Raw genomic sequence first — 26,506 nt, 5'->3', positions numbered from 1 at the left:
GGGCTCGAACCCACGAACCGCGAGATCATGACCTAAGCGAAAGTCGGTCGCCCAACCGACTGAGCCACCCAGGCGCCCCTAACGTTTATTCATTTTTGAGAGACAGAGAGAGAGCTCCACCACGGAGCCTGAGTAGTGGAGGAACAGAGAAAGAGGGAGACACAGAATCTTAAGCAGGCTCCAGGCTCTGAGCTGTCAGCACAGAACCCGATGTGGGACTCGTGGGACTCGAACTCACTGACCGTGAGATCATGACATGAGCTGAAGTCGGACACTTAACCGACTGAGCCACCCAGGCGCCCCTGGTGAGAACACTTTTGATTTTGCGTGCGTGTGGTTCCCAAGGTAAGACACTAAGTCTATATTAATAAGTACCATGGAGACTATAGGTTTTGTTTGAAGTTGTTCTTTATGATCTGGTCTTCCTTCACACATTCATTAGACTACAGGGATCCATCTTGGTTTTCACTGATAACATACCCTGGTTCACATCAAGACATCAAGACAAATTCACACAACGATTTTCCAATGTCAATTAATAGCTTATAAGTGGCTTGTATGTTTTGTGTTTCTTTGTACCTAGGGTGGGGCTGTTAATGGTAGTGAATCTCACTGTCTTTTTGCATTTCAGGAGCACCTGGGTGGCTCAGTCGGTTAAGCATCTTACTCTTGATTTCAGCTCAAATCATGACTCATGGTTCTTGAGTTTGAGTCCCACATTGGATTCACTGTAGAGACTGCTTGGGATTCTCTCTTTCCTTCTCTCTCTGCCCCTCCTCTGCTTGTGCATGAATGCTCTCTCTCAAAACAGAGAAATAAACATTAAAAAAAAAGTGAATACCAACTTTCAGCAGTTCTTTTCACAATAGAAATTTATCCAGTGCCTACTAGCTGCCTGGCATTGGATGAGTTACTATGGTGAATTGTGAAATTCCATCTATTCCATGTCTTATTGTATTACATAAGCTCTCTAAAAATGCAATTTTCTTTATACAGGTGCAGTTTTTAAGAGGTTAAAAAAGCATATAGCTTGAAAAGAGATGGTGATAGTGACTTGCCAACCAGAAACACGCATACATACATGCAAACACTCACTGAGACCCTTTAAGAGGTATGTGAAAACTGAGGTAGAAAAAAATTTACAGGGTTATGTAGTTTAACTAAAAAAGTTGAGTGACGAAAATATCTGAATCAGAGGGTTTTCTCATCTAGGTTAGGAAGAACATCTTCATTTGATTCTCTCTTCAGCTTGCCTGGGTTCTCTTCAGTGTTTGTTCTTCCAACATTTCCCCTGATTCCTGTTCACTTGCCTTTTACCTTTCTTCCAGCTCTACATGAGAAAATGATAGTGAACCTTAAGACACATCAGATTTTTTGGCTTCCCTTATAGGCACAATACTCTCCCTCACCTTTTCTTCTGCTGCCTGACTTCCTCCTTAGCCACAGCATAGTCTTGCACTGTGCTACTCAAAGTGTGATTCAAGGACCCTGCTGATTTACTAGTCCATGACAAGTAAAAAAATTGTAAGTCAACACTTAGAAACTTTGGTAGCAATTTGGTAATTTTATCTGTTGGTTCTAACAAAATGTTTGGCTGGTATTTTGTACTTTTAAAAATTTTATTTCTCTGAGGGTGCCTGGGTTAAGCATCTGACTCTTGGTTTCGACTCAGGTCATGATCTTGCATGGGATTGAGGCCCGTCCAGCTCTGTGCTGTGAGCACGGAGGCTGCTTGAGATTCTGTATCTCCATCTCTCTCTGCCCCTCCCCCACATGTGCTTGCTCTCTCTCAAAATAAATAAACTAAAATTTTATGTCTCTAGTAGCAGATTATTACTTTTTTAAGTTTATTTTTTTATTTTGAGAGAGAGTGAGAGAGAGCACGAGTGCAAGCAGGGGAGAGGCAGAGAGAGAAGGAGAAAGAGAGAATCCCATGCAGGCTCCATGCTTTCAGCAAAGCCCTGATGTGGGGCTCGGTCCCACCCATGACCTGAGCTGAACCCAAGAATCAGATGTGCTTAACCAACTGAGCCACCCAGGTGCCCCTATTATTATTATTATTTAACAAAAAAAAACTTTGCTAAATTTAACAACTCACATGAATTGTGGGGCTGAGGGAAAGAAAAAACAAAACCACTGTCTTTTACTACAGATGGTCTGAGAGACTCTGGTCTAATGTGCTCTTAGTTTTTCTAAAGGTGTCTTTTGATTTCCTACCTTCACGCCTTTTCTTATTGTTTTAACTAATACTTCCTGTCTTTCAAAACACAACTAAAATATCCTCTCCTTCATGCATTTTTACCTAAATTCCTACACTGCGATTCTTCGTATTTCTGCTGAAACCTTATAACAGCATTTGCTGAATGCAGTAACATTTAATATTCTATACAAATGCACTTGGCTTTTTTGCAGTGCCACCCTGGCTACACGTGAGAGATACAACCAGGATGGGTAAGAGCATGGACTTTGAGATCATAGACATCTGGGTTAGAATCCTGAGTTCTGTCATTTATGAACGAAGGGACCTTGGGTCAGTCAACCAGCCTCCTGTGCCTCTCTGTCTTTGCTTATCAGATAGGACTGTTGGTAACAGCCATCTCTTCAGGTTGCTATGAGGATTAAATGAAGCGACACATATAAAGCATTAAGCACACAGTTCCTGACACAAAGTAAACAATCAGTAAATGACCGCTGTTATGTTTTTCATTAATATTAGCTGCACTTTTAGGATATTTTTCTTGCTTTTGTTTAGGCATTGCCTGAAATTAGTTATTTAATCCCATTATTTTGAGGGAAAAGAAAATGTGAAGGAGGTACCTCAATTGCTTTGATAGACTCGCATTTTTTCTTAAATTTTTAATATTTATTTATTTTTGAGAGAGATGGAGGAAGGGGCTGAGAGAGGGAGACACAGAATCTGAAGCAGGTTCCAGGCTCCGAGCTATCAGCACGGAACCTGATGTGGGGCTTGAACTCACAAACTGCGAGATCATGACCTGAGCTGAAGTCAGATGCTTAACCAACTGAACCACCGAGGTGCCCTGATAGACCCACATTTTGAAGGCACAGCTAGAATGAGTGGTGTGCAAAAGGGTGGAAAGTCATTTGATTTCTGTAAATTCCTAAGGGGCTTTGGAGAGCTAGTCAGTGCAGCAGAGGCATCCTTGTTTAGTCTCTGTAAACATAACTGAGTCACTCATGAGATACTTTTTCATGCAGGCAAAAGTAACACCGCCAAAAGGAAAATGGAATTAAAAAAAGAAACTTTAGGGGAAGGCAGCATGCCTAAAAATATTGCCACGACCAACAAAAAAAATTTGGCTGGAACACCTGGATTTTTCTGAGTATAATTTTAGTTAGGTAAACATTGAAAAGATATATTCTTCTAAAAGAGGAAAGAGTAATTTTATTCAGTAGTCTTCCGATTCAGAAGTTCAATTTTGTTAAAGATTCTTCTTGTTTTAAAGGGTGAGAGGATGTGAATTTGAACAAGTTGCAGAGATGGTGATCAATACTCATAGTCACTTACCTCATACAATTTACCCCCAGTGAGCCTTCCTTGTTAGGGTAATTATCTAAGGATGCAGACATGTGGATGTGAACTACAGTACTTAATTATGTGATAGTTAAATGAAATGATTGTTTTAATGTGTGCACTAAAAAAGTATATTAGCACCATATTATGGATTCATGGCTACCTAGGATATGCTTTATTAGGCTTTAAAATAGGTAAACTCTCTTGGAAGTAAGAAGAAATATATTCAATATGTAACTAAATTCAATGCCAAGCAACATGGCACTGAATTTAAGGGGATGGATAATGGTTTTGTGGTCAAATTATTTTTGGTACATTGAATGTGAATTCAAAAGGAAGACCATAAACAAAATTCTGAGAAGATCTAGGGACTAAGATTTAAGAGCTACTTAAGCCCTTGCTAGACAAGAGCAATAATACAAAGACATAATTTACTACAGTTAGAGGATAAGAAAAACGAAGTGAAATCCAGATTATTTAGGCCTTACAAACTGATTCTATATCTGTAGGTGTACACACACACACACTCAACATGTGTTAACATAGCCACCACCTTCACGTGTAGATCTGAATAAAAGGAGGGGTAAACATTTTATGGAAGAAAAGTTGAGTTGAACACATACACCCATTTTTAATAATAAGGTCTGTTAGACTTGAATGGCACAACAGTCTGTCAGGGAAATGGTGAAATCATCACAGACTTCTGAGTGATTCAAAATTAGATCAGACAAAGCACTTTAAAAATACACTGTAAGAAACAATCTCATGCTGGGAAAGCAATAAAAAAAATGACCTAAATCGGTCTTTTCCACCTCTAACTTTTAATGCTTTCTTGTAGTTTAAAAATAGAAAAGTATAATATTTATAGTACCAAAATTTGGGGTCTAAACTTTTAAAGTGCTTATCATTTAACATTAATATATTTGATACTCATGGCTTTGTTGTAGAAACAACAGAAATGTAGCTATAGGTCTTAGTCCTTTCGTCAATCGTATGAAATCAACAATGAAGAAAGCTCTGGGTTCAGGGCGTCCTTTGTGAAGTGTTTGATAGATTGGTCCTTATAATTTAAGCTCTAAACCATTTATCCAACACAACAGACCTTGATGTTGTAGTCAAAAGTAAATAAGATTTATTTTTCCCATAGATAGTGCCGTTGTAACTGGATATAAACATATGATGATGGGACAATGGAATAGAGAGTTTTGGAGAATTATTAGTTAATGTATATAAAAAGGGGGGGTTGGATGAGAAGCAGCTCCTAGAAATCTTATTTTTCATGTTCTCCCTGACTCCCTGATCTTAGCTTAAATAATTGCCAATCAGATGCAATCTCTTTATGTCAGTTGGTTTCTCTTAAATTCAAAGGCAGTCAAGGTACTACACAAAATGAATCAAATTGTTTGAAGAGAAAGGGCTCAATAAATCTTTCTAATAGTTTCTAATCTGTGCTTTTTTTCATCTCACCTATAGTGATTTGCACTTTTCTTCATCTAACCTATAAAGATTTGCACTTTTTTTCATCTAACCTATAGTGATTAGGGCACTCTGGCTCACCTTTGGGCAACCCCGTCCTCATGTCAGACAAATACACTTTAACCAGAAGTGGGAACTTACTGTTCTCTGCAATCAGCCTATGTGACCTTTTGGAGAAATCATTGCTTAGACTTATAGCTCCATGGATCAGATTCCTGGAACCTATCCTGACAGAGGCCTCCCTTTATCTGTAGATTGTTTGTAGATCAGCAGTGTATCCTCTGAGCTATCCAAATGCCTCTTGGCTCACTGACCACCCCTGTCCCATGTGACTGGTTTTACATAAATGTCATAGAAAATTGGCATCGGCTGACTTCTTTTATAATCCTTGTTTCTCAAAATATGCTCTTTGGTACAAAGTCCACTTCTATGCAGAAAACAGAGAGGAAAATCATTTGTCCAGTTCTTAAAGTTTGCTGTGGTAATGAGGCACAATTCAATAGCCACTTCCTTTTTCTCTGGGAATAGTGGTGATGCCATGGTACTGATGACCGTGGGCAACTCTTTTCCTTGGTGCTCACCCCACTGATAAGTGGTAGAAGATGTGCAATACACATTCGCTGGATGAATGAATGAATGAATGAATGATGATCATTTCAAAGTAGGCTACATTTGGTATTACTCTTTCTGCATTCCTTCCTGAGCTATTGGGCTCCTAGAGAGGCCAGCCGCACAGGACCTGTAAAAACACAAGGGAAGAGAAAGGATAGGAATTTAGTGCCAAAGGAATAAAAGTGACAGCGCTGAGCTCAGTTTCTCTTCATTAGCATGGAGAAATTGCCTTTTCTCTTGGAGGCTTGTTTTGAGGTAAATCATGTCATACAGTGGGTATGCGTATGTCTTAACAATTATAAATGTTTTCATTGTTTTGAGTATCTTCTAGATGCCTGGGCCAGGTCTGGAGAGCGTATAAACATTTTAATTAATCTTCCTAACTGTAAAAGGTATAGTACAATAGTTTCATTCCCATTATATAGGTAATTAAATTGAGTCAGTGATGCAAAGAAATCCACACAGGATTGCATAGCTAAGTGTGAGAACAGAGATTTGACTTGGAATTTATTTAATTCCTAAGCTGAGGCTTTTTTTTAAAAAAAAGTAGACTTCACTCCCAGCTCAGAGCCCAGTGTGGGGCTCAAATTCACGACCTGTGAGATCAAGACCTGAGCCAAGATGAAGAGTTAGATGCTTAACTGACTGAGCCACCCACAGGCCCCTAAGCTGAGGCTTTAATTTACCCTGATTAATAAATATTATTTCTTTCATGCCCAAAAGAAATGAAAATAGCACAATTCTCCCTTTATAATTAATCTATTTACGTCTTCTACAGGGTAGAAGCCTTTCCCTATAGTAAACCCCACTAGGCCCAATAGTTTTGTTCATTCTGCTTGCTTATTTAGAATCTAGCTGTGGGTTCCATGCAGGTAATGTTGGGGTTTTTTTGTTTGTTTTTTTTTTGTTTTTGTTTTTTTTGTTATCATTATTGAATGTCATGTCTTTTCAAAAGATTTGTTCTATGTTATTTCAGGTTAGATAGTATAATATGAAAGTTCAGAGAGGCTAAGAGATACAGTAAACTTTTAGAGCTACTGAGATAACTCAGGTTTTCTATAACCAACCCAAGGAAGAAAACAAGATATAGCCCTTAGCTCTGTAAAAGTGCAGTGGTTTCTATCTTCTCTCATGAATAGAGTCAGAGATTCTTCTGGCCATGTGTCTACATATGATGTCAGTGGGAAGTTTTAATACTAAGGGTGGAGATGTCTAACTTGGATAATCTGACTTTGGAGCTGTTAGAAGCTGGAAATGCTTTTAACCATGGCTGAGTCAGAAGGATATGAACCTTGGACTTATTCTGACAGTTGCCTTTAATTAAATGAGCCTGACCTTATTAGATTCTGGCAAGGCAGCAATTTAGAAAGCACTACTTCTTGGGAAATCAAGCTTTTCAAAGTTTTGTTTTTACTCAGCATCTTGGATTTTGTTTTCGTTTTCCATTTTCAGATTTATAATCGCTTAGATATAAATTGCTGTGGATTCAGACCTCGAAAGGAAGATGCCTGTGTACAGAATGGACTGAGGCCAAAATGTGACAACCAAGATTCTGTGGCTCTAGCACACATTATCCAGAGAAAGCATGACCCAAGGCATTTGGTTTTTATAGACAACAAGGGTTTCTTTGACAGAAGTGAAGATAACTTAAACTTCAAACTATTAGAAGGCATCAAAGAGTAAGTTTTATGCTATTGTAACATCTGGAGGACATCACATGTGTATGAAATAAGTAGTAAGGTTTTGAAAAAACTTAAATCCTATATCTGGCTGATTAACCCTTGAATGGAATTGTAGATCTGGAATCTGGGAATGGAGACCCAGTAATGGGAAACAGACCTAATCAAAAAAGGACAAGATCCCAGCCATGATGTCACTATCACCAGTCCATGCAACCTAGAAAACTTTTGCTACATTTCATATCTATTGCATTGCTTGGCCCTTGCTGTGAAAATCCACGTGGGTAAGGGTGGAGGCATGCAGGGAGCTCTGTAATAGGAGCTGACAGTGCATGGATGAACATGTGGAAGAAGCTTGATTATCAAGGCTTGGGGCAGGGGAACTAACAGACATGCAGATATTGACATGGCAGGATGTCCAAGGGCATAATAAACCCAAGAGACTTCTGAATGCAGTAGGAAGTTAGAGCTCATCTGCTGAGTAGGACACAGTATTAAAGGACAATGGCTGTTTAATTCAGGTGGGAGTGTTTTGGAGCATTTGGAAATCTTTCCAGTAGACACAGACTATAGGGAACAGTATCTTGAGCTTATCTATTTGAAAAAAGGAAACTAACAGAAACCCTCCTGTTGAGTCTAGGCTATTCAACATTAGCTGGGACTGAGGCTGGATTTCAGGCCCCAGCTCATAGCTACTCTTCATAGTCTTCCTACCTTAGTCAGAAATTAGAGTGATTGAGACATGGATATGTTTGAGACTTGAAAATAAGGGGTTGCATTTGTGAAAGACTTAACCAGGTCTGTGAAGCTAAGTGACTTATGGAGAGCACATGAATGCATCTAAAATTGAGGGTAGAACTTCAGTCTTCCAAATCCAAGTTCAGTCATTTACATGCAGTAACTTGTATAATTCATGCTGTTACTGTTACTCTTGTTAATAACATTTAGGTCTATTTCGTTAGTTCTTCCTAGCACTCCAAATCAGGTAATTTGGATTTTATGTACTTACAAGACTAAAGATGTTACTGTTCCTATGAGAGTTTCATGAGCCCCAAGTTCATGAGATTTTGCCATGTCTTGCCCTGTTAATACTTGTTCTTCCATCTTTTTGTGGAGTTTAGGTAGAATGTATAACAGATTCTTTCTTTAAAGTGTTAAACTAAGGAAATTTTATATGTAGAAAAATTTACCAAATGCAGCACTTACTGAGTTGATATCATGGAATCTTCTTAAATCTCTAAATTTTCTTTTGGAATTAGAAGTGCCTGAGAATATGGTCCATCCATTCTATACATTCATATTAATGTGAATACTGTTTTATTAATGCTTTCAAAGAAGATTTAACATTAAATGAAATATGAGGAGTAATGAGTTTAAAGTTAAATTTTCTTTGAATAGGTAAGTCACACTTTGAAAAGCAATGCGGACTTTTCTAGCCCAGATTTATGTGTAGACTATTCCTATTAATCAACATAATGCACAGACAGGTAATTTTTTGATTTTCCTTTATGAAAAGGATTAGTCACTAAAGAGATCCATGGTTTTAACAATTTCATCTCATACATCCTGCTATAGCTAAATTAGTTGAAGGGTCATAGAATTTATAAATCATGGATTATTAATATTTCATAGAGGAAAAATGCTTACTTAATTAATACTATGGCCACTAAATTATATCGTACATGTCTTCAGGGAGCTCAGAGCATCTTATCAGCATTATTTAATTCCGTTCTTACTCAGACTCATTAAGCACGTCCAGGTGTGTGGCCTTTGGTCTTTCTGCAGCATTCATGCTCCTTGAATGCCACCCCTAGCTCACTCCATTGAAATTTGGAAAAGGTGTTTTGGAGGCCTGAATCTTCAGGCTATTCGTACTCCTCAGACAAGAATATATTCTTGTTTTTGTCTTTAAGAAGCAACTAAGTTTACTTGAAAATTACTAGTAAACCCCATATATTTATTGTGCTTTCATCAATATTTGAATGAAAGCTGGATGGGGCCAATGGGAGATTCAGTCAAAAGTTCCTTAAGATTTTGAACCAGAAACTTGACAAAGTTCTTCAAATAATGTATGTGCTAGGCCCTGTTTTGACACATTACACCCTCTTAACGTAGTTCAGCAAAGACCATTCCAGATTGGCTTCAGGTTTTCCAGGGATGGTTCATGGTGGGATGAATGCCCTGCCTCTAAAACTTGAGTTTTGCTCAATTCACTTGAAAACAATTTAGTATTCTAGTTTAGTGACATGCTCCTAGATTCTCAGAATTCCTGAAGTATAATCTGAATCAGAAGCCATTCTTTATTTAATTGGGCATTATGGAATGATTTCTTTTTTTTTTTCCCTCTTTTTCCTTCCTTTTTTTCTTTTTCTGGATTATTTCACACTAAATTCAGGCATGCATTTGTCAGCATTTTGCTTCTTATATTTTCTTGCATAAAACCCCACATTGACACTTATGAGGATACCATTCTACTTGACAGATTGAAGAGGTTTCCGTGGGTAAAATGGAGTTTAAGATCAAAGAAAGTGCTTTTGCCAGGATAACAGAACTCTTTTTAATTCTGTGCCTCTCTTTGCCTACAGATAATGACCTCAAGTAAGACATTAGTGTGTCAAGTTCTCAATGGAAAATTCAGCATAGAAAATTCAGTTCCCTGAAACATATTCTTCTAGTATATTATTATTAAGAGAAGTGTGTCAGCTTGACAGTGACAAGAATGTTTTCATTCTCCGGGTACTATTTGATAGTGTGATTTATGCCAGATTAATGAAGGGCAAAGCAATTGGGTAAGGCATAATATTTCTAAGCAATTACTAAGAGTGAAATATCATTTTATCTTCTCAGGTTTCCCGAATCTGCAGTTTCTGTTTTGAAGAGCCAGCACTTGCGGCAGAAACTCCTTCAGTCCCTGTTTCTTGATAAAGTTTATTGGGAAAGTCAAGGAGGTAGACAAGGAATTGAAAAGCTTATTGATGTAATAGAACAGAGAGCCAAAATCCTTCTCACCTACATCAACGCACATGGGGCCAAAGTATTACCTATGAATGAATAACAAAAGCATCTTCTGGCTAGAATACTAGATATATTTATGCATTTTGTTTTGTGTTTTTTAAAAAATCAAGTACACAAACTTCAAGTCTTTTTAGGAATGGGGCAGTGTACATGAATACATAAAATAAATGAACTTAAGCAAATATATAGGATGGATCTCAATGCTATAAGCAGACTTAAAGCCTTTTGAGAAACATACCGCTCAAAAAATATTTGTTTATATTTTTTTCTAACATCATATCATAGGAGTCTCAACATCTGGTTACAGAATGGTTGCAACTATTATTCCAGCTAGCTTTATCATGCCACTTAGCAGAACGGCATAAACCAGAGGTGTGGGCTCCTTTAACAAAGCATATTTTATGCCATACTGACTGGTCCGACTGAGTACTGATGGGAATGATTCTTAATAGTCTTCAGTTGCTGATTGTTAAAACACAGCAGTCCCAATATGACCGCAGAGAAAATTGTGCCTAGGGAAACTGAGGCTGTGATCTACAAAAACATCAGGGCATACAATAATTCTACATAGAAATGGTGGGTTATTTGCAAAAGCACCAGTATATATTCCCTTTAATTTTCTCTATAATTGATCAGCCATCTCTGTGATTCTGAGCATTTTCTATTTTTTAAATACATTTATTTTGTTTTCAGTATAGAAATCACATTTTCCATTTTTTAAGATAAATTAATTTTGTTTTCAGTAAAGAAACCATCCAAATCTGCAATTTGTATATTAGATAGTTTTGCTTTCCCAATTTGAGTCCAATTTATGTCTAGTGGTTTAGAAATTAAATAATTTTAAGGTATGTTACCTATTTGAAACTATAATTATCGAGTGCCTTTTTAAATGGATGCTCTTTTGAAAAATTTTGTCATTTTTACAGAGGATATACTATAGTTTTTGTATATTTTATTAATAATAGTGGATTTCTTCAAATTTGTTCTAATTATAATTAGACTGATTTAATTGATATTGCTCAGATATTGGCAATAGAACCAGATATTGAATGTGTTTAAATATATTGTTTGACTTATTCTAATATGAGAGATATGAACAAAATAATTTAAAACCTGACTCTTTTCAATTCTCCTCAATGACTAGAACTAAAACAGTGAATTTGGAAAATATTAAAGCTCAAATAATTTTCCCCAAACTCCCTCTACCATCATTTTAATTAGGCATAGGGACGTGGACATATAGTATTCACGTATTGGGCCTTTGGGTTTTGGGAAGATACCCATGTCATCACATATGATAGATGTTCATATAGAGCTTTCAGATCTGGAATAAGTCATTTCTCCCCACCCCCTCAGACACCCACTCCCTATTTAAAAGCTGATATAGTGACTTCTTTTTTCCCTGGAAGTTTAAAAATACAAGAATGTAATACATTCTATCTTCTGTTTTCTCAGTGCTTCATGTTATTGCTAAACCACTGCATTTTCTTTGTTCTAATCAAGGGTAACTTAATATCACCATAAATTAGAACTATTAAAGGCATTACAATGAAGACTAGTATTTTTTTTTTTTTAACATACCTATAGACTCTAATTTATCCAAAAGTGTAGGGGCAAAATGTCAAAGCAACACAGGGTAACTATAAGAGGTAGTTGCCTTGGTAAGGCCAAGGAGAGAGGTGTCATTTGATTATCTGATTATAACTTTTCTAGGCTCACATTCATGTGCTATTTTTTAGCATCCTTATTTGTTCAGCTGACCCTTGGAGAAGTGGTCTTCAGACCATTCTTCTCTTCAATTATCCCTTTACAGCTCTGAGTTCCTCCTTGATTCGATGCACTCAGCAAACTCTGGCTCTCCTGCATCTTCACTTTTACCTGCTGTATTAGTCCCTCTTTCTCTCATTAATCAGTATATTACTAAAAAATTGGCCTAACAAAAGTTTGGTGACCCAGGTTTTATTTTGAGCCATTGACTTGAAATAACTCTTTGTGACGTTGCCTTAGACTTTGCCTTATTGAGGTGTCATGTTTGCATTTTAATATGCTTTTTATGGAATATATCCTCTTTACCTAAATTTGTGAAATTGGTGGTGGGAATTCCAGTCTCCTTAGAAATGAACTTTAATTTTGTGTCTCAAGCTACACTGCTTTTGGGCAGTTTAGTTCTCCTTACCAGGATCTAGCTTTCCTTATTTCCCATCAGTTATTCTGACATGCTTATTATTAAATGAAAGGTCAAGGAACCCATGTTTATTTTAGTCACCTTTGCTTTATAACAATGTATATTGTGTTATAATCAGTGAATAATTCATGCTGTATTATTTTTGAATAATGGATAGCTGCAAGGCCAGGCTTTTAATTCTACGTAATGCTCTTTTCTCTTACTGAAACAATGAGAGTACTCTGAACTTTTCAAATATACTCAGATTATGCTGTGGTTTGGTTCACATAAGCATATTATGTGGCTTATTTATAACTTGATAAATTTAAAATAAAACAATTTACCTTGGCAGACATACAAAAGTTGGTTGTCATGTGACTTATTTTCTTCAAGCTGATAATATGAAAATAAATGCATAGCTCAAAACCCTATAATAAAAATATTAGAAATTAAAGATGTATGCTTTTTATTTTGTAAATGGGTTTTCTTTTGTACAGAGGCTACTCTTCAGAAGTTAAGGGTAGAAGATTGTTTGCTACCGTTGTCCATGATGAAACAAACAATTGAACAATTAAGAGTTTTATTGGATTGTGTTTGTGTATGCATATATTTGGTATTGTTACTAGTGATATGCTTTCTCTTGGTGTGTGTATAGCATTGTTTTAGGTGGTATGCAAATTAGTTAACAGGTATCACAAACTGTAAGAGGTTAATTTTTGTTTTTCTTTGCTGGGAATGAGGCTTAGAGTTAAGGTTTTCCATAGAACACTCTTATTTATTAAGTTTATTAGGCAACTAGAGAATTTATCGAAATATAAAATATCTTCAGCCTATGCTCAAAGTATTTATAATCTCTGAACTTGTATAATAGTCTGTTTATTCCACTGTATCTTTAAATATACATTACATTATACCTAATGAATAAAATAACCCAGATGTGGATTATCTACAGTGTTTTATGACATTCTAATGTTTATCTCAGCACAGAACAAGTTAGGGCCCATTTAGAGCACTAGTCTGAAAACAGGATATGGAAATTGTACATGGGTCAAATAAAGATGATAAAGACCTTCCTCTAAAAACTAGTATCATCAAGAATTAAGAACTTTCATTCATGAAAGATAACTTGACTTGTTAGAAAAGTTGGAACACTTGGAAAGAGCCAGAAGAGATTTTTGAGTGTTCTTTCATTGCAAAGCTGGGCTTGCTTTTGTGTTGAATGGTCTATTTAACAATGTGGTAGGGCAGAGGTCAACTTGTAGATTTTTGTCCCATAGAGATGCAAATAATTTCTGCCTGGTGGAAAAGACAACCCTAATGGGTTTGCAGTTTATTACCCTGTTGGACATTGACCAGTTTTATAACTAGTCCAGCAATCTTATCCTAACATTGTCTGTAGATACTTAGTTTTCAAAATACTCTTTGAAATGGTTTTACCAACTTACTGGTCCATGCATTAATCAATGACTTAAATAAAATCTTTGACATATGTTCATTTTATATTTGCACAGGGATTGCAGTTTTACTTTTTTTTTATTGTTGAAAATTTTGCCTTTATACACTTTTGACTACAGAATCATATTCTGTTTGCTTGAGAGTCATGGTTTTAAATTTTTGAAAATTTTAACAATCTTGCAAAACATAATTTTATACTTTAAGAACTGAAGGGTACCATGTGATTAGCACTTTGAGCTATTTTCATTTACTCTTTTAATTTTTTAAAGATTATCAGTTGATTATCTAGTTCAAAGGTCTAACTCAGAAGGGTTGCTGGCAGACTGGCTTGCAACCTAAAACTGTACATGGTAAGTGAATGAAGTCACAGAAATCTTTTCTTAACAACAGCATTGCATATGGTTAACTTAGTTTAACTATTTTTTTTCATCTTAGAAATTTACCTTTTTACCATCGTAATTCCCAAGCGCATTTAATTTACTGATAAAAACATGCACAATTATGTGCACATTAAGAAATCTCTATGCATCTCCTTTCTAAAAAAAGGTAATCTGTATTTCTTAGCAGTACTTGTCAAGATTTCTAAAGCTTCTGAGACAAAGAGCTAAAAAATAAAACCTCCCTTGTCAGTGTCTTTAATCACATGCTGCAGAATAGCTAACTGGGCTATATTTCAAAAGGCAAACTGGGCTGCAGAGAGTGGGACCAGTCACTAAATGAGACCAAAACAGCTGTGATTTTGCAAGATGTGCCAACATTTTCTTTAGCTCCAGGACACCAGACATTATTTGGCTCATAAAGTACCCTATGTTATTGGCTCAACTTCTGTTTAGGAGACCAAGAGATCTTGTTCTGTATCCTTGTTTCAGGCCCTCAGGGGTGTTAAAATTGAGGTCAACATTTATTTTTTTTACCTCATTGTAACTTTGTATAAAACAAAAACTGTAATTCAGATATCTTATCCAATTTTGTGAGAATACACTATCGTGAAGCTTGCAAGATTTGGGCCTTTTTTAAGAGAGTGATGAAATAATTTATATCTTCTCTTAAGGCTATCTTTCACTCTTTTAATCAGGTAATAAGTGACAGTTATAATATAGAACTTGAGTTTTGGTGACTATGGTGACAATACTATTGGCTGTTCATATTGTATCATTTCCTTTGTCTTACTTATTACTGGCTGCAAGTGGAGATAGCATGTTGTGTTTAAAGATGAGTGATGTGGCAGCGTCTAGTATAGCAAATTTCTAATTAGAGACATAAATTGCTTATTAAATCTTGACATTAGCCTGGGCTACCTACTAGATGTCGGTAGTAATGCCCCTTCAAGTTGTGACAACCAAAATGTCTCCTGATATTGCAAAATGTCCTCTTAAGAGGTAAAGCCATTCCCCGGTTGAGAACGATTCGTCCTTTATGCTTTAGTACATTCGTAGGTAGAAAGTACTATCTTTCCATAAACAGTAAACCTTTTAATTTTTTTGTCCTTTTGCATTCAGCTAATGAAGGTTTTCTCTGTCATATTCCTTATATTAGATTGTATTGCCTCATAACATGGCATCACTCAGAGACCTAAGAGGTCTGATGGTTTGGGGAAAGAGATCAATTAAAGAAAACATACAAAGGGAGGAAGGGACATACTGGGCTCTCAAGTAAAAATTTTAGGTGAAGAATAAATCTAGGAGCATATAACAAATTAAGTATCAGGGTAAAATTTTTGGAATGGATGGTGGTTGAGGCAGAAGTGCTTGAAAATCTGCCCTACCTTCCTCTGTTCCAGAGGCTCGTGTCTATAGTCTTGGAGAAGATGCCTGGAATATCAAGAAGCCATATTCTCACCAGGAGCCTGACAGCTGTGTCGGAGCCTCCTCTGACAGAGGGTCAAAAGAAGTGGAAGGTGTCTCCTTACCTGCAGCACGGGAAAAAGAGTAGCAAAGTGCATTGGAGTGGAATTGTTCTGCTGTGATATAGTTAGTAGCCAATGGACAGTGAAGAATCACAGTGGGAAATAGAAGAATGGAATATCAACGAGGTAGGCTAAGTAATGCTGTAGTAACAAAATGCCATCAAATCTCAGTTGCTTAAAGCAATAAGCATAGATTTCTCACAGCATATGTCCACCACAACTTGGCAGGAGAATTTGCTTTGCATAAACACCTAGGGACTCAACCGGATGAGGCAGCCTGGATGTTTCCACTTTTGTACCAGAGTGAAAGAAAGTTCCGAAGGGCTTTACACTTTGCCTTAACTAACTGGACAAAAACAGTCTGGAGAGCAGGGAAATTTGAACTGTCTGATAAGTAATGTTGATAACTACAGCAGATCGTGAAAACTTCCAGTGGTGGTTCTGATTATATTTGAAGAAAACATATCCTAAATCTATTATTGTCTATCAAATTACCCTCTTCTTTAAGGATATCCCGGTTTCCTGCCACCCTCCAACTTCACCTCAGCCTGGGCTTCTAGGCCATAGTTGTTAAGTTCAATGCTTAATGCTGGGCCAATCACAGTCTCTCTATTAAACTCTGTTTTTTCTCATGATTGGTTCAAAATTGAACACCTGACTTAAATAGGTTAATTGGAAAACTTGCTCAGAATTTTAGAATGGAAAAAGATGAAAGGCCCAGGACTAAAGCAACTATGGGTCATTTTATGGACATCTTAGACTTTCCTCTATGTGAGTGGAGAGAATTAAGCTTAGAGACAGAGGACAGATTAAGTGAAACCCTCAGAGGTCCTGGTCAGTGAGATGGGGAGGTCCGGTGCCTTTTTACTCCGTCATGTTAGTTGCTCTGGAGGTCCCTTCCAATTTTTGGTTTCCTCAAAGTTCTTTTTTAATTCACTTTTTTTGCTTCAACTTAATCTAGGTGGATAGCTTTTGTGATCATTGAAATGGATGGCAAACCTATAATTAGTTTCTAAGGTAATTAGGTCCTTTTCTAATTTATCAGTTTCAGAAATTATATCATGAGTTCTTCCTATAACAGATAAAGATGTTCATGCTCTTAATTTCGCCAAGCCACCCAACTTTTTTCCTTCACAAAAAAACTTCTAAAATGTTTATCATCATGCTTAGATGTTAATCTTCTTAATATTTACTTTTTGCTTTTCACTTTGTTATAGGTGCATTAATTCTATATTTAAATGGATTTACTGTCCACCATCAATGACAGCTTCTTCATTCTTGAGGTTTTTGTTTGTTTTCCTCATTCATCTCTTTGCTGACTAGCTTCATCACCAAATGATTTTTGCAGACTTACCCATGAGTTCCATATTCAGCGAGACTTGCTCATTTGTATATAGCATTCTCTTTTATTTAGGTAGGTGAATGTCAGCCTGGTGGTTTAAAATTTGGATTCCACACTTATTTTTTCAAAACAAAATACCCTTGGAAGTCAGTAGACATTATAACACTGTCACTTGGCATTGAACATTGCAGATAAAATTTCAGAGGCCAGGTTGTGTGTGTGTGTGTGTGTGTGTGTGTGTTTTCCTTTAACTAGTAGGTCATTTGCTTTTCTGGGTTCGATGTGTGTTGAATTCTTTTTTTATTCTTTAATTTTAATAAATTCTCAGTATGTGTCTTTTTTTTTTTAAGTTTATTTCTTTTTGAGGCAGAGAAAGACAGAGCATGAATGGGGGAAGGGCAACGAGAGAGGGAGACATAGAATCCGAATACAGGCTCCAGGCTCTGAGATGTCAGCACAGAGCCTGATGTGGGGCTCAAACCCACGAACTGCGAGATCATGACCTGAGCTGAAGTCGGATGCTTAACCGACTTAGCCACTCAGGCGCCCCACAGTAGTATGTGTCGTAAGTTAGTTGTTCTGCATCAAATATTCCTGGAGCATAACATGGAATCAACATATTTTTAGATTCTTTCAATTTAGGAAGATTTTTACAATATATATTCGAATATTTTGTTGGTTCTATTCTATTTGTTTTGCGTTCAGGTAAAGAGATTTATTATGTGTGTATGGACTCTGCCTCGGAATCATTTGTATTTCCCTTTTTTGCTTACTTCTGCAAGTTTTTTTTTAACATAATGGACTATTTTTTCAAGGGTTTCCTTTCTGTTTCTTTCTTTCAGCCCCACCTGTTTCACTTCTTCCTGCTTCCCATTTGTCTTAATTTCTCCTAATGATTTTATTATTTTCAAATTTCTTTTTCTGAGAGCCCAGCTTTGATCTTTTGCTGCCTTCTTAACTCTTTATTGACTTTTCATTTTTCACGCTTCTTGTTTGAACTCGTTTTTCAAAGAACTTTTAAAAATATTCTTTGAGACAGTAGGGAATAGTTTCTAAAACTATTCAAATTCAAATTCAGTTCAATTAAACAGTTCACTCCCTCAGTCACACTAGCCACGGGTCAGATGCTTTGTGCTTCCGGGAGATCATGTTATCATATCAGCATAGATGTAGAACATTTCCAGTTGTAGAAAAGTGTGTTGGCCGGTGTTGCTGTAGAACACAGGTCTCTGCATATTTTCTTGTGTGGTGGGGTTTGTATTTTCTGGCTTCAGCAGCAGTTGCTGGCTCCCCTCTTTCCTCCCCCTTACCTGATCTGCCAGGCAGCATATCTAGATTAGGGTTTCGATCTCTGTGTTAACAAATGCCACAGACTTGGTGGCTTTAATAATAGGAATATATTTTTTACAATACTGGAGGGTGGAAGTTCAAGATCCAGATGCTAGCAGGGCCAGTGTCTGGAAAGGGCTCTCTCTTTACGTTGTAGATGGCCACCTTTTTATTGTGTCTTCACATGGCCTTCACCTCCTTGGTGTATGGAGGTGGAGAGTTCTTGGGTGTCTCTGCTTATAGGAGGACTAAGCTGACGATGAATATTCCACCATCATGACCTTATCTAAACCTTCCCCAGGCCCCATTTCCAAATACCATCACACTGAGGGATTCAACATGTGAATTTCACGGTGACACAATTCAGTCCATAGTACTAGCCCTTCCAAAATACATATACATATACAAAATACTTTCATTCTATATGCAAAGAGCCCAAAATGTCTTAACTTTTTCCAGCATCAACTGTAAAATCTAAAGTCCAAAGTCTCATCTCAAAATCATCTAAAGCACATTTTGGGTAGACTTGAGCTATGATTCATTCTGAAGCAAAATTCTTCTCCAGTTGTGAATGTGTGAAACCAGACAAGTTATGTACTTCCAAAATACAGACATGGGACAGGCATAGGAGAAACATTCCCATTCCAAAAGGGACAAATAGGAAAGAAGAAATGGGTGATGGGTCCCAAGTAAATTGAAAGATAGGCAAATTTTGGGGTGCCTGTATGGCTCAATCTGTTAAGCATCTGCCTCTTGATTTCAGCTCAGGTCATGATCTATCAGTTCATGAAGTCAAGCCCTGCACTGAGTTCTGAGCTGCTAGCACGGAGCCTGCTTGGGATTCTCTCTCTCCCTCTTTCTCTGCCCCTCCTCTGCTTATGCTGTCTCTCTCTCTTTCAAAATAAATAAATAAACATAAAAAAATTAAAAAAGACAAATTTCATTGGCTTTTAAGTGTCAAGAACGATCCTCTTTGGCTTGATGTCCCACCTCCAAGGCCCAATGGGGTGGCAACTTCACCCTCACAGGTCCACGGCTTGGTCTTACTCCTTTAGTCTGTCATCACCTCAATGCTCTTGGCAAGGGACCTGCACTCCTGACTCTGGGAGGGCAGCTCTCCAGTTCTGACCCCTTGGCCTCTGGTGAAAACAGCAGTACTAATGATCTCTGAATCACCTTTGGCACATTCTTCCCTTTTCTTTCTGAGGAATAGGACACGTTTATAGCCCTTTATAGTCTCATCTTGTTGATTATGCAGTAATGAAGGTTGAGAAGTCTCATGAACTGCAGTCAGCCAACTTGAGAGCCTTCCTTCTTCTGTCCTGCTTTCTCTTGTCCCTTTTAGTCCACACTGGCAGTGTCTTTGCTGGTATAATCCCATTTTCTTTTAATTACGTCTTTTAGAATCCTATCGCTTATTTTCAAGGAAATCTACAGTGTTTTCTGGTTTGGTGATAAGTCGTTTTACAGCTTTCTACTAGAAATATCATTCTTTCTCATGTTTTTATTTTCTGTATTAATTTGGGTGGTCCTAAGAATAACATTATGCCATTTTTCTCCTGCCATGTTTTACTGAGAGGCCATTATAAGTTCTTAGGCAAGGGAGCCATGTCATAAAAGTGTTTCTTAGAGTTGATTGGCATGTGTGTTGGGAGGACAAGGTAGGGAAGACATGGAGAAATAATTTAGAAAGTTTTGGAAATTGCTTAGGCATGGGGAGCCTGGGTGCCCCAGTCGGTTAAGCTTACAACTTCAGCGCAGGTCATGATCTTGTGGTTTGTGAGTTTGAGCTGCGTCGGGCTCTGTGCTGACAGCTCAGAGCCTGAAGCCCGCTTCAAATTCTGTGTGTCTCTCTCTCTCTGCCCCTTCCCCTCTCACGCTCTGTCTCTCTCTCTTTCAAAGATGAATAGACATTAAAAAAAAAGAAAAAAAAGAAATTGCTTAGGCATAAGATAATCAAGGGATTAGGTCAGATGGGTCTAACTATAAAGTATTTTTCACACATAATTGTGGACCATTGTATACTTTAAGATCCAAAGTGAATTAACTAACAATTCTGAGCAAAAATATTGCTATTGGAGACAACTTGAAAGGATATTCTGGAAACACTACATAAAACAGGCTGCTTAGGGCTTTAGAGATAATTTCTTCAGATATAGTCGCCATATCTGTATTATCTTAAGAGGCTTATATAAACCAAAGAAGGTCACTTGAGTTTGTATTATTGAGAAGCAATCAGAAGAATGGATGAAGCAACACACACACACACACACACACGTGCACGTGCATGCACGCATACACACACGTGGGCAAATACATGAAGCAATAAACCTAGATAAGGAGCTAGATTGTTTCTTTTTCTTTTTTTCATAGCAAACAAGCTGATTTCTCTTCTCAGTTGATTATAAACCAAACTACTTACTATAATCAGGATTGAGGCTCGGAACTCAGGTTGGGGTGCCCCAAACCATGAGATCAAATTTATATCTCAGGATGTTCTGGCCTAATTAGCTCTCAGCTAGTGATGATTACAGAGTTTATTTGCTAATTTGATATTTCTGGGGGGGGGGGCTTTTTTATTCATTCAGGTAACAAATATTTGTTGAGTGCCAGGTAGGTACGAAGCACTGCTTTAGATCTTGAGATATAGGAGTAAAAAATAAGTGAGCACACGCATCTTTAGCAGCCCCCTTTCTTCAAATCTTTGAAAATTAAACTGCATGGTTGATATTTGTATATATGTGGTATAACAGCAATCAGAGGCATTAGCCAAAATAGCCAAAAATTTTTCATACATAGGAAGAACTAATTTTACAGTGTTCTCTTACCCTACCCTTTCTGCTTTAAAATGTTCCTATTAAAAACTGAAACATGATTCTTCAGATATATTTGTGTACATAATCAGAATCTCTTGAGTAAAATCTCCAATATAGTCCACAATACCTCTGGCCAATGCATTTGTTCATCAAGAATTGTGTGTATTGTGCAGTTCACATTTTGCTCTTTTTCCATTTTGTCTTGGTAGGAAAAACTACCCATATAAATCATGACAAAGGCTACAGAAAGAGAGTTTGGATTTTTGCCAATCATGGTAGTATACTTTCAAATCAAGGAAATGTTCCACGATCAATATTTAAATAACATATTTGGCAAAATGTTCCGCTCTGAAAGAAATAGATGACATTTTTGGGAGAGTAAGAGTAATGGGAACCAGACAGCAAAGTTCAGGAAGCTGTCCCTCTGCATCTTGTTTTCTTTGGTGTTCCTTTCAAGAGCCTTCTGTATCTCAGATCATTGCTCTGTTATGAGCACTATTCTTTGTTCTTTACATTTTGTTTTTAACTGCATTGCAGAATTGCTACTTCTATTTTCTTTTCTAGAAGCCTCTTCAATATAATTTCTGGCCATTGACAAAAACAGACACATAGACCAATGGAACAANGTTATGTGGAAACTAATTTGACAATAAACTATTTGTAAATAAAAAAATACATACTGCCTAAAATATATATATATATATATATAAATATAATTTCTGGCCATTGGAATAACTTTTCTGCAATATACAGCCATATTGTTTTTGCAAAATCTCCAGTGATTCTTTCTCTTTTCCATTAATGCTGATTTCCCCCCTCTTTCTCTAGGACACAGAGAAGCAGAATTTAGAATTCTTTGTGTTCTTATGGTTTCCTCACTTTCCCTAAGGCTCTATCTACATTTCCCCCCTCTGTGTTTTTTTTTTTCTCAAAAAGTCCATAGCTTTGTTTTTGCTGCTTAGACAAATGACAACTAAATTAGCTTTGTTCTTACTGAGTACCTTAAAAAACTCTTGCTTTTCTTATCTTTTGACGCTTTAAAATTTCTTATATAAGTATAGTCACCATTTAAATCAACTGAAAAAGGATGAGATAAAGCAAAAGGCAAATAATGGATAGCACAGACACAGTTGGAGATCTGGTTGTTATTTAGGCTTTTATGGTACAAATTTTTCATTTATATTTTGAAAATGATTACATATGAGTTCCAGAAAATTGTGGTGTGAAAAAAATATGGCATTTCTTCTAATTTACTAATAACAGCCACCCACATCAAGTTCCTAGTATGAAATTGTCATGGTGTGATGCACTTAAAAAATATTATCCATCCAATGTAGTCTTCATGACTCTATCTGACAAATGAGAAAATGGAAGAATGGAGAAGTTAATAATTTGTCCAGCAACAGAGGAAGGAAGTGACCAAACTGGGATTCATATCCAAATCTACTTGACTTTACAACGTATGCTTATTATGATTAGGCCACACTGCCTTCCCAATTCCATCCAGGGCTCTCTCCCCTCTGTCACAGTGACTGACCTCCCTGATAGAATTTTTATTTCTTATATACACTGAGATAAACTGCAGAAACTATGGCAGGTGTTTAAGTGGAAAAATGGGCTAATAGACATCTGATAGAGATAAGCAGAAGCCACTCAAGTTTGTGATATCTCAGACATGTCTGGTTCTACTGATGTATGTGAGATGGTGATCCTTCATGTTTCCCACTATTGGTAACTAATATTAAAAGTGTTAGATTGGGCCATGTGTTGCAGCTTTACTATTCATAGGAGACAAAGAGAATTTCAACTCTCAATTGTCATCTCAATTCATTTGTCATGATGTTGAGTTACACAGAACTAGGGCACATGTAAAATAAATACCTCTTTCTGTTCCAAGCCTTGATGAGCATTTTCCTTGATGCATTTGGATTCCTCCAGTAAGAAAATCACAATGTAAAGCCATTCTTTACATTCGATGTTGAGTTTGAACAAAGAGCTGTGAGACTGCTGTGGTGTGAAAGCCAGTAAAGTTCACAGAACAAAGGAGGGCAAAGCCCCCTTAAAATCACAGCATTCCACTTCATTTTACTTTGTGTTGTTATGTTGAAAATTGAATTTGCTAGTTTGCAAGTAGATATAATAGCCAGTAGAGCTTTGGTCAACTGATTAGTTAGTGTGTTTTAAAGCAAGAGATTGAAAAAAAAATAAAGAACACATTTAAACTCATATAAAATCAGCTCTGTGCTGGGAAAGAATTCTTACTTTCACTTACAGTCATACAAAAAAGCTTATTTTTATGACGAAACAGTAAAACTTTATAAAATTTTATGCCATTGCTGTGATTGAAACATTGTTTGCATTCTTGTTTCCAGTTGTGTGAGTGACAGCACTCCTAAAAACAGTAGTAAGTCCCCAGTACATGCTCAACAATTAAATATCTATTTGGTTGGCTTAAATAAAGCTTTGGAACTTTATATTGAGGATTGTGGAAGATTGAGAGGTCAGATATACACATCTCATTTTATAGATAGGCATGCACAGGTCTTCAAGAACATTGGGACTCTCTACGCAGCTGTCTCACCGTGAGCGTGAAACAGCTTCAAAGTTTATAGCCAATAGGGTATCTGAGATTGTGACGCATGAAACAATATGAAATTCATGGCTTCAGTCCAGTTTCTTCGGAGGGGGTTATGAGGTACTTTTTAAGAATACCATATTCTTTCTTATAAAGCTAATAGAGTCTCTCAAATCTATTTCATGGCCATAATGTGGAAATGGTAGAGAGAAGCCATCCCCAAAGTATTAGTTAGTAAACCCATTTTATGAAATGCGACTGTTGAAACACAAAGCTCTATATTTTACCTATCAAGACATGCATTTATATGGTAAGTGATTTATTTTTATTAATGTATATCTCTATGCCATTCTAAAAAGGATTGCAATTACCTAGTTTCCAGGTAGGAGTCGTAAAATACTTAAAGCTATAAAAATAGAAATGACAAACACTGAAAACCTGGATTTTGGAAAATAGAAAAGAAAGAGATAGGAAATAAAGTGATTATTTTGAAGATATTGACATTGGATGTAGGACTTTATGAAACAGGAAAAAAATGAGCCGGTCACTTAGGGACCAGGACAACCAAAGTGTAAAGGATTTATAAATATGTGGGAAAGAAATGTCTCTGATATCAAAGCCATATGAAAGTTTGATTAATTCCAGTATTGGTTTTGAAGATTAAAACCAAATTATAATATATAAAACATATTAATATTATAGAATACATATAAATATGAATTTAGTACATGCACTATATTAGAAACATTGTTATATGTTGTGCATACTATATTATATATGTGTATGCATATATTTAATACACATATATACCCATAAGATATACACATCTTATATACATGCATATATATATGTATGTATATAATATATACACAGACATTTATAATATATATGTGCATATTATATGTATCTATATTATACACTGCATTAACTATTTAGCAGCTGTAAATAGCTTATTCCATAGTCTGTATTCAGGCATACACCTAAAACTCGAAGTCCTTATACATTCAAGATTCCAGAATCTCTACAGCTGGTGTTAGCCTAGTGATGATTCCTGTTGAATTTCTGGTAAACATTAACTCCTTCAACAAATATTTTCTGAATGCCTGCCAGGCCCAAGAAAAAATAGTGAACTCAACAGACATGGTTATTGATTATGTGCAGCAACTTATATTTAGGAGCAAATATGAACAATAACACTAAAAGTTGAATAAATGCTGTGAGAAATAATAGAGAAGATGTGTTACAGATTGGGGCACAACTTAAGGCCTTCTGGAGGAGGGGTATTTAAACTGAGACCTGAAGACTGAGCAGCATTTACTCTGAGAATTGGAGGAAAAGCATTGGAGGATATCAAATAAATGCAGAAACTCTCCCACCATGTTTAAAGGGCTTGGTAAAATACAACAATACCACAAATTTAACATTGAGAACATAGAAAGAAAGAAAATATCCAAGCAATAGAATAATAATAAATAATAAAGAAGAATGAAGCTTAAGTAAATAAACACAGAGCTGATGCTGCAGTAGCCCTGATACAGGAGCCAGAGGGGTTCCACACTCCTTGTGAAAATAGCACAGGACTGGATTTTTAGCTCTTATATATGGACAGTGTAAGGCAAAGTCTCAGGAATCTTTGTGAAAAATACTCTTTCACAAAATCTGAACCATAGAAGACTGAAACTTCAGTGAAACATGGACATAAATATCTGCCCCATGACCCAGCATTTGATGAGGAAACTCATAAGTGTCAAGTGGGGAAAAAGGCTACACCAAGCAATCAGAAGCTGAAGTTCTGTCCCATTTTGGTTGGAGTCTAACTTTGCAGTACCTGAGAAGGCCAGAGTCATCCAGCTGAGAAATTAACATAAAAGTTGGTCCTTGTGATACCTTTTGGATAAATAGAAGAAGTGAGGGAAAACTTCCTCTGAGGACCAGTCTCCCAACCAGTCAGCAACCAGACTCCAGCAAAAACCAAGTCCCTCTTCAGGAGTGCAGAATTAAAAGTTAAAATATAAAGAACTCATTTATCATGAAACAAAATTTATAGGCACAACACACTGGAGAATTATTGCTCTAATCACTTGAAGCAATAAATAACCTGGAGCTGACTATGAATCAGTAATGTGGAAAGTAATTAAAAATATTAAAACAAATATAGAAGAAGAACGAGAGACCAGGACAGGAAAAAAAAAAAGGACAAGATGGAATTCTTGAAAAGACTGTTATAACAAGTGAACTTACAAATGCAATGGGAATTAAATAGTAGGCTCTTGCTCTGCAGAAACTTCAGCCATGGAAGATGGAGCTGAGGAAATATCTCAGATTATAGATAATAGGTGGCAACAATCAAAAAGATTAAAGATTACTTATTTATGGAAGATAGTGTGAAATGGACCAGCACATATCTCTTAGGAGTTCCAAACAGATAGATAGGATCGGATGAAAAGAAAAGTGGCAATAATTGAAAAAGCAATGCTGCTACATTTCCAAAACTGATCAAAGACATCACTTCTCAAACTGAAGAATAGGAAACATAAAAAAAATAATAAATCCAGCATAGGCACTGTGTAGGGAAACTGCAGATCAGTGAAATTACGTACGA

General features: G+C 36.6%; 1 protein-coding gene across 2 annotated transcripts in view; it reads left to right on the top strand.

Moving 5' to 3' along the window:
• Positions 1-12,939, top strand: part of GASK1B (golgi associated kinase 1B) — a 49,214-nt gene extending 36,275 nt beyond the window's left edge. For both annotated transcript variants that reach the window (XM_077761442.1, XM_077761443.1), the window contains exons 4-5: positions 7,076-7,302; positions 10,150-12,939. In XM_077761442.1, the coding sequence (XP_077617568.1) occupies positions 7,076-7,302; positions 10,150-10,357 (435 nt within the window). In that variant the 3' untranslated portion in view covers positions 10,358-12,939. The remainder of the gene's footprint in view (positions 1-7,075; positions 7,303-10,149) is intronic.
• The last annotated feature ends 13,567 nt before the right edge of the window (positions 12,940-26,506 follow it).

Source organism: Crocuta crocuta, unplaced genomic scaffold, assembly GCF_008692635.1.
Source record: "Crocuta crocuta isolate KB4526 unplaced genomic scaffold, BGI_CrCroc_1.0 scaffold422, whole genome shotgun sequence".
Lineage (NCBI taxonomy): Eukaryota > Metazoa > Chordata > Mammalia > Carnivora > Hyaenidae > Crocuta > Crocuta crocuta.
This window is presented reverse-complemented; position numbering and strand designations above follow the sequence as displayed.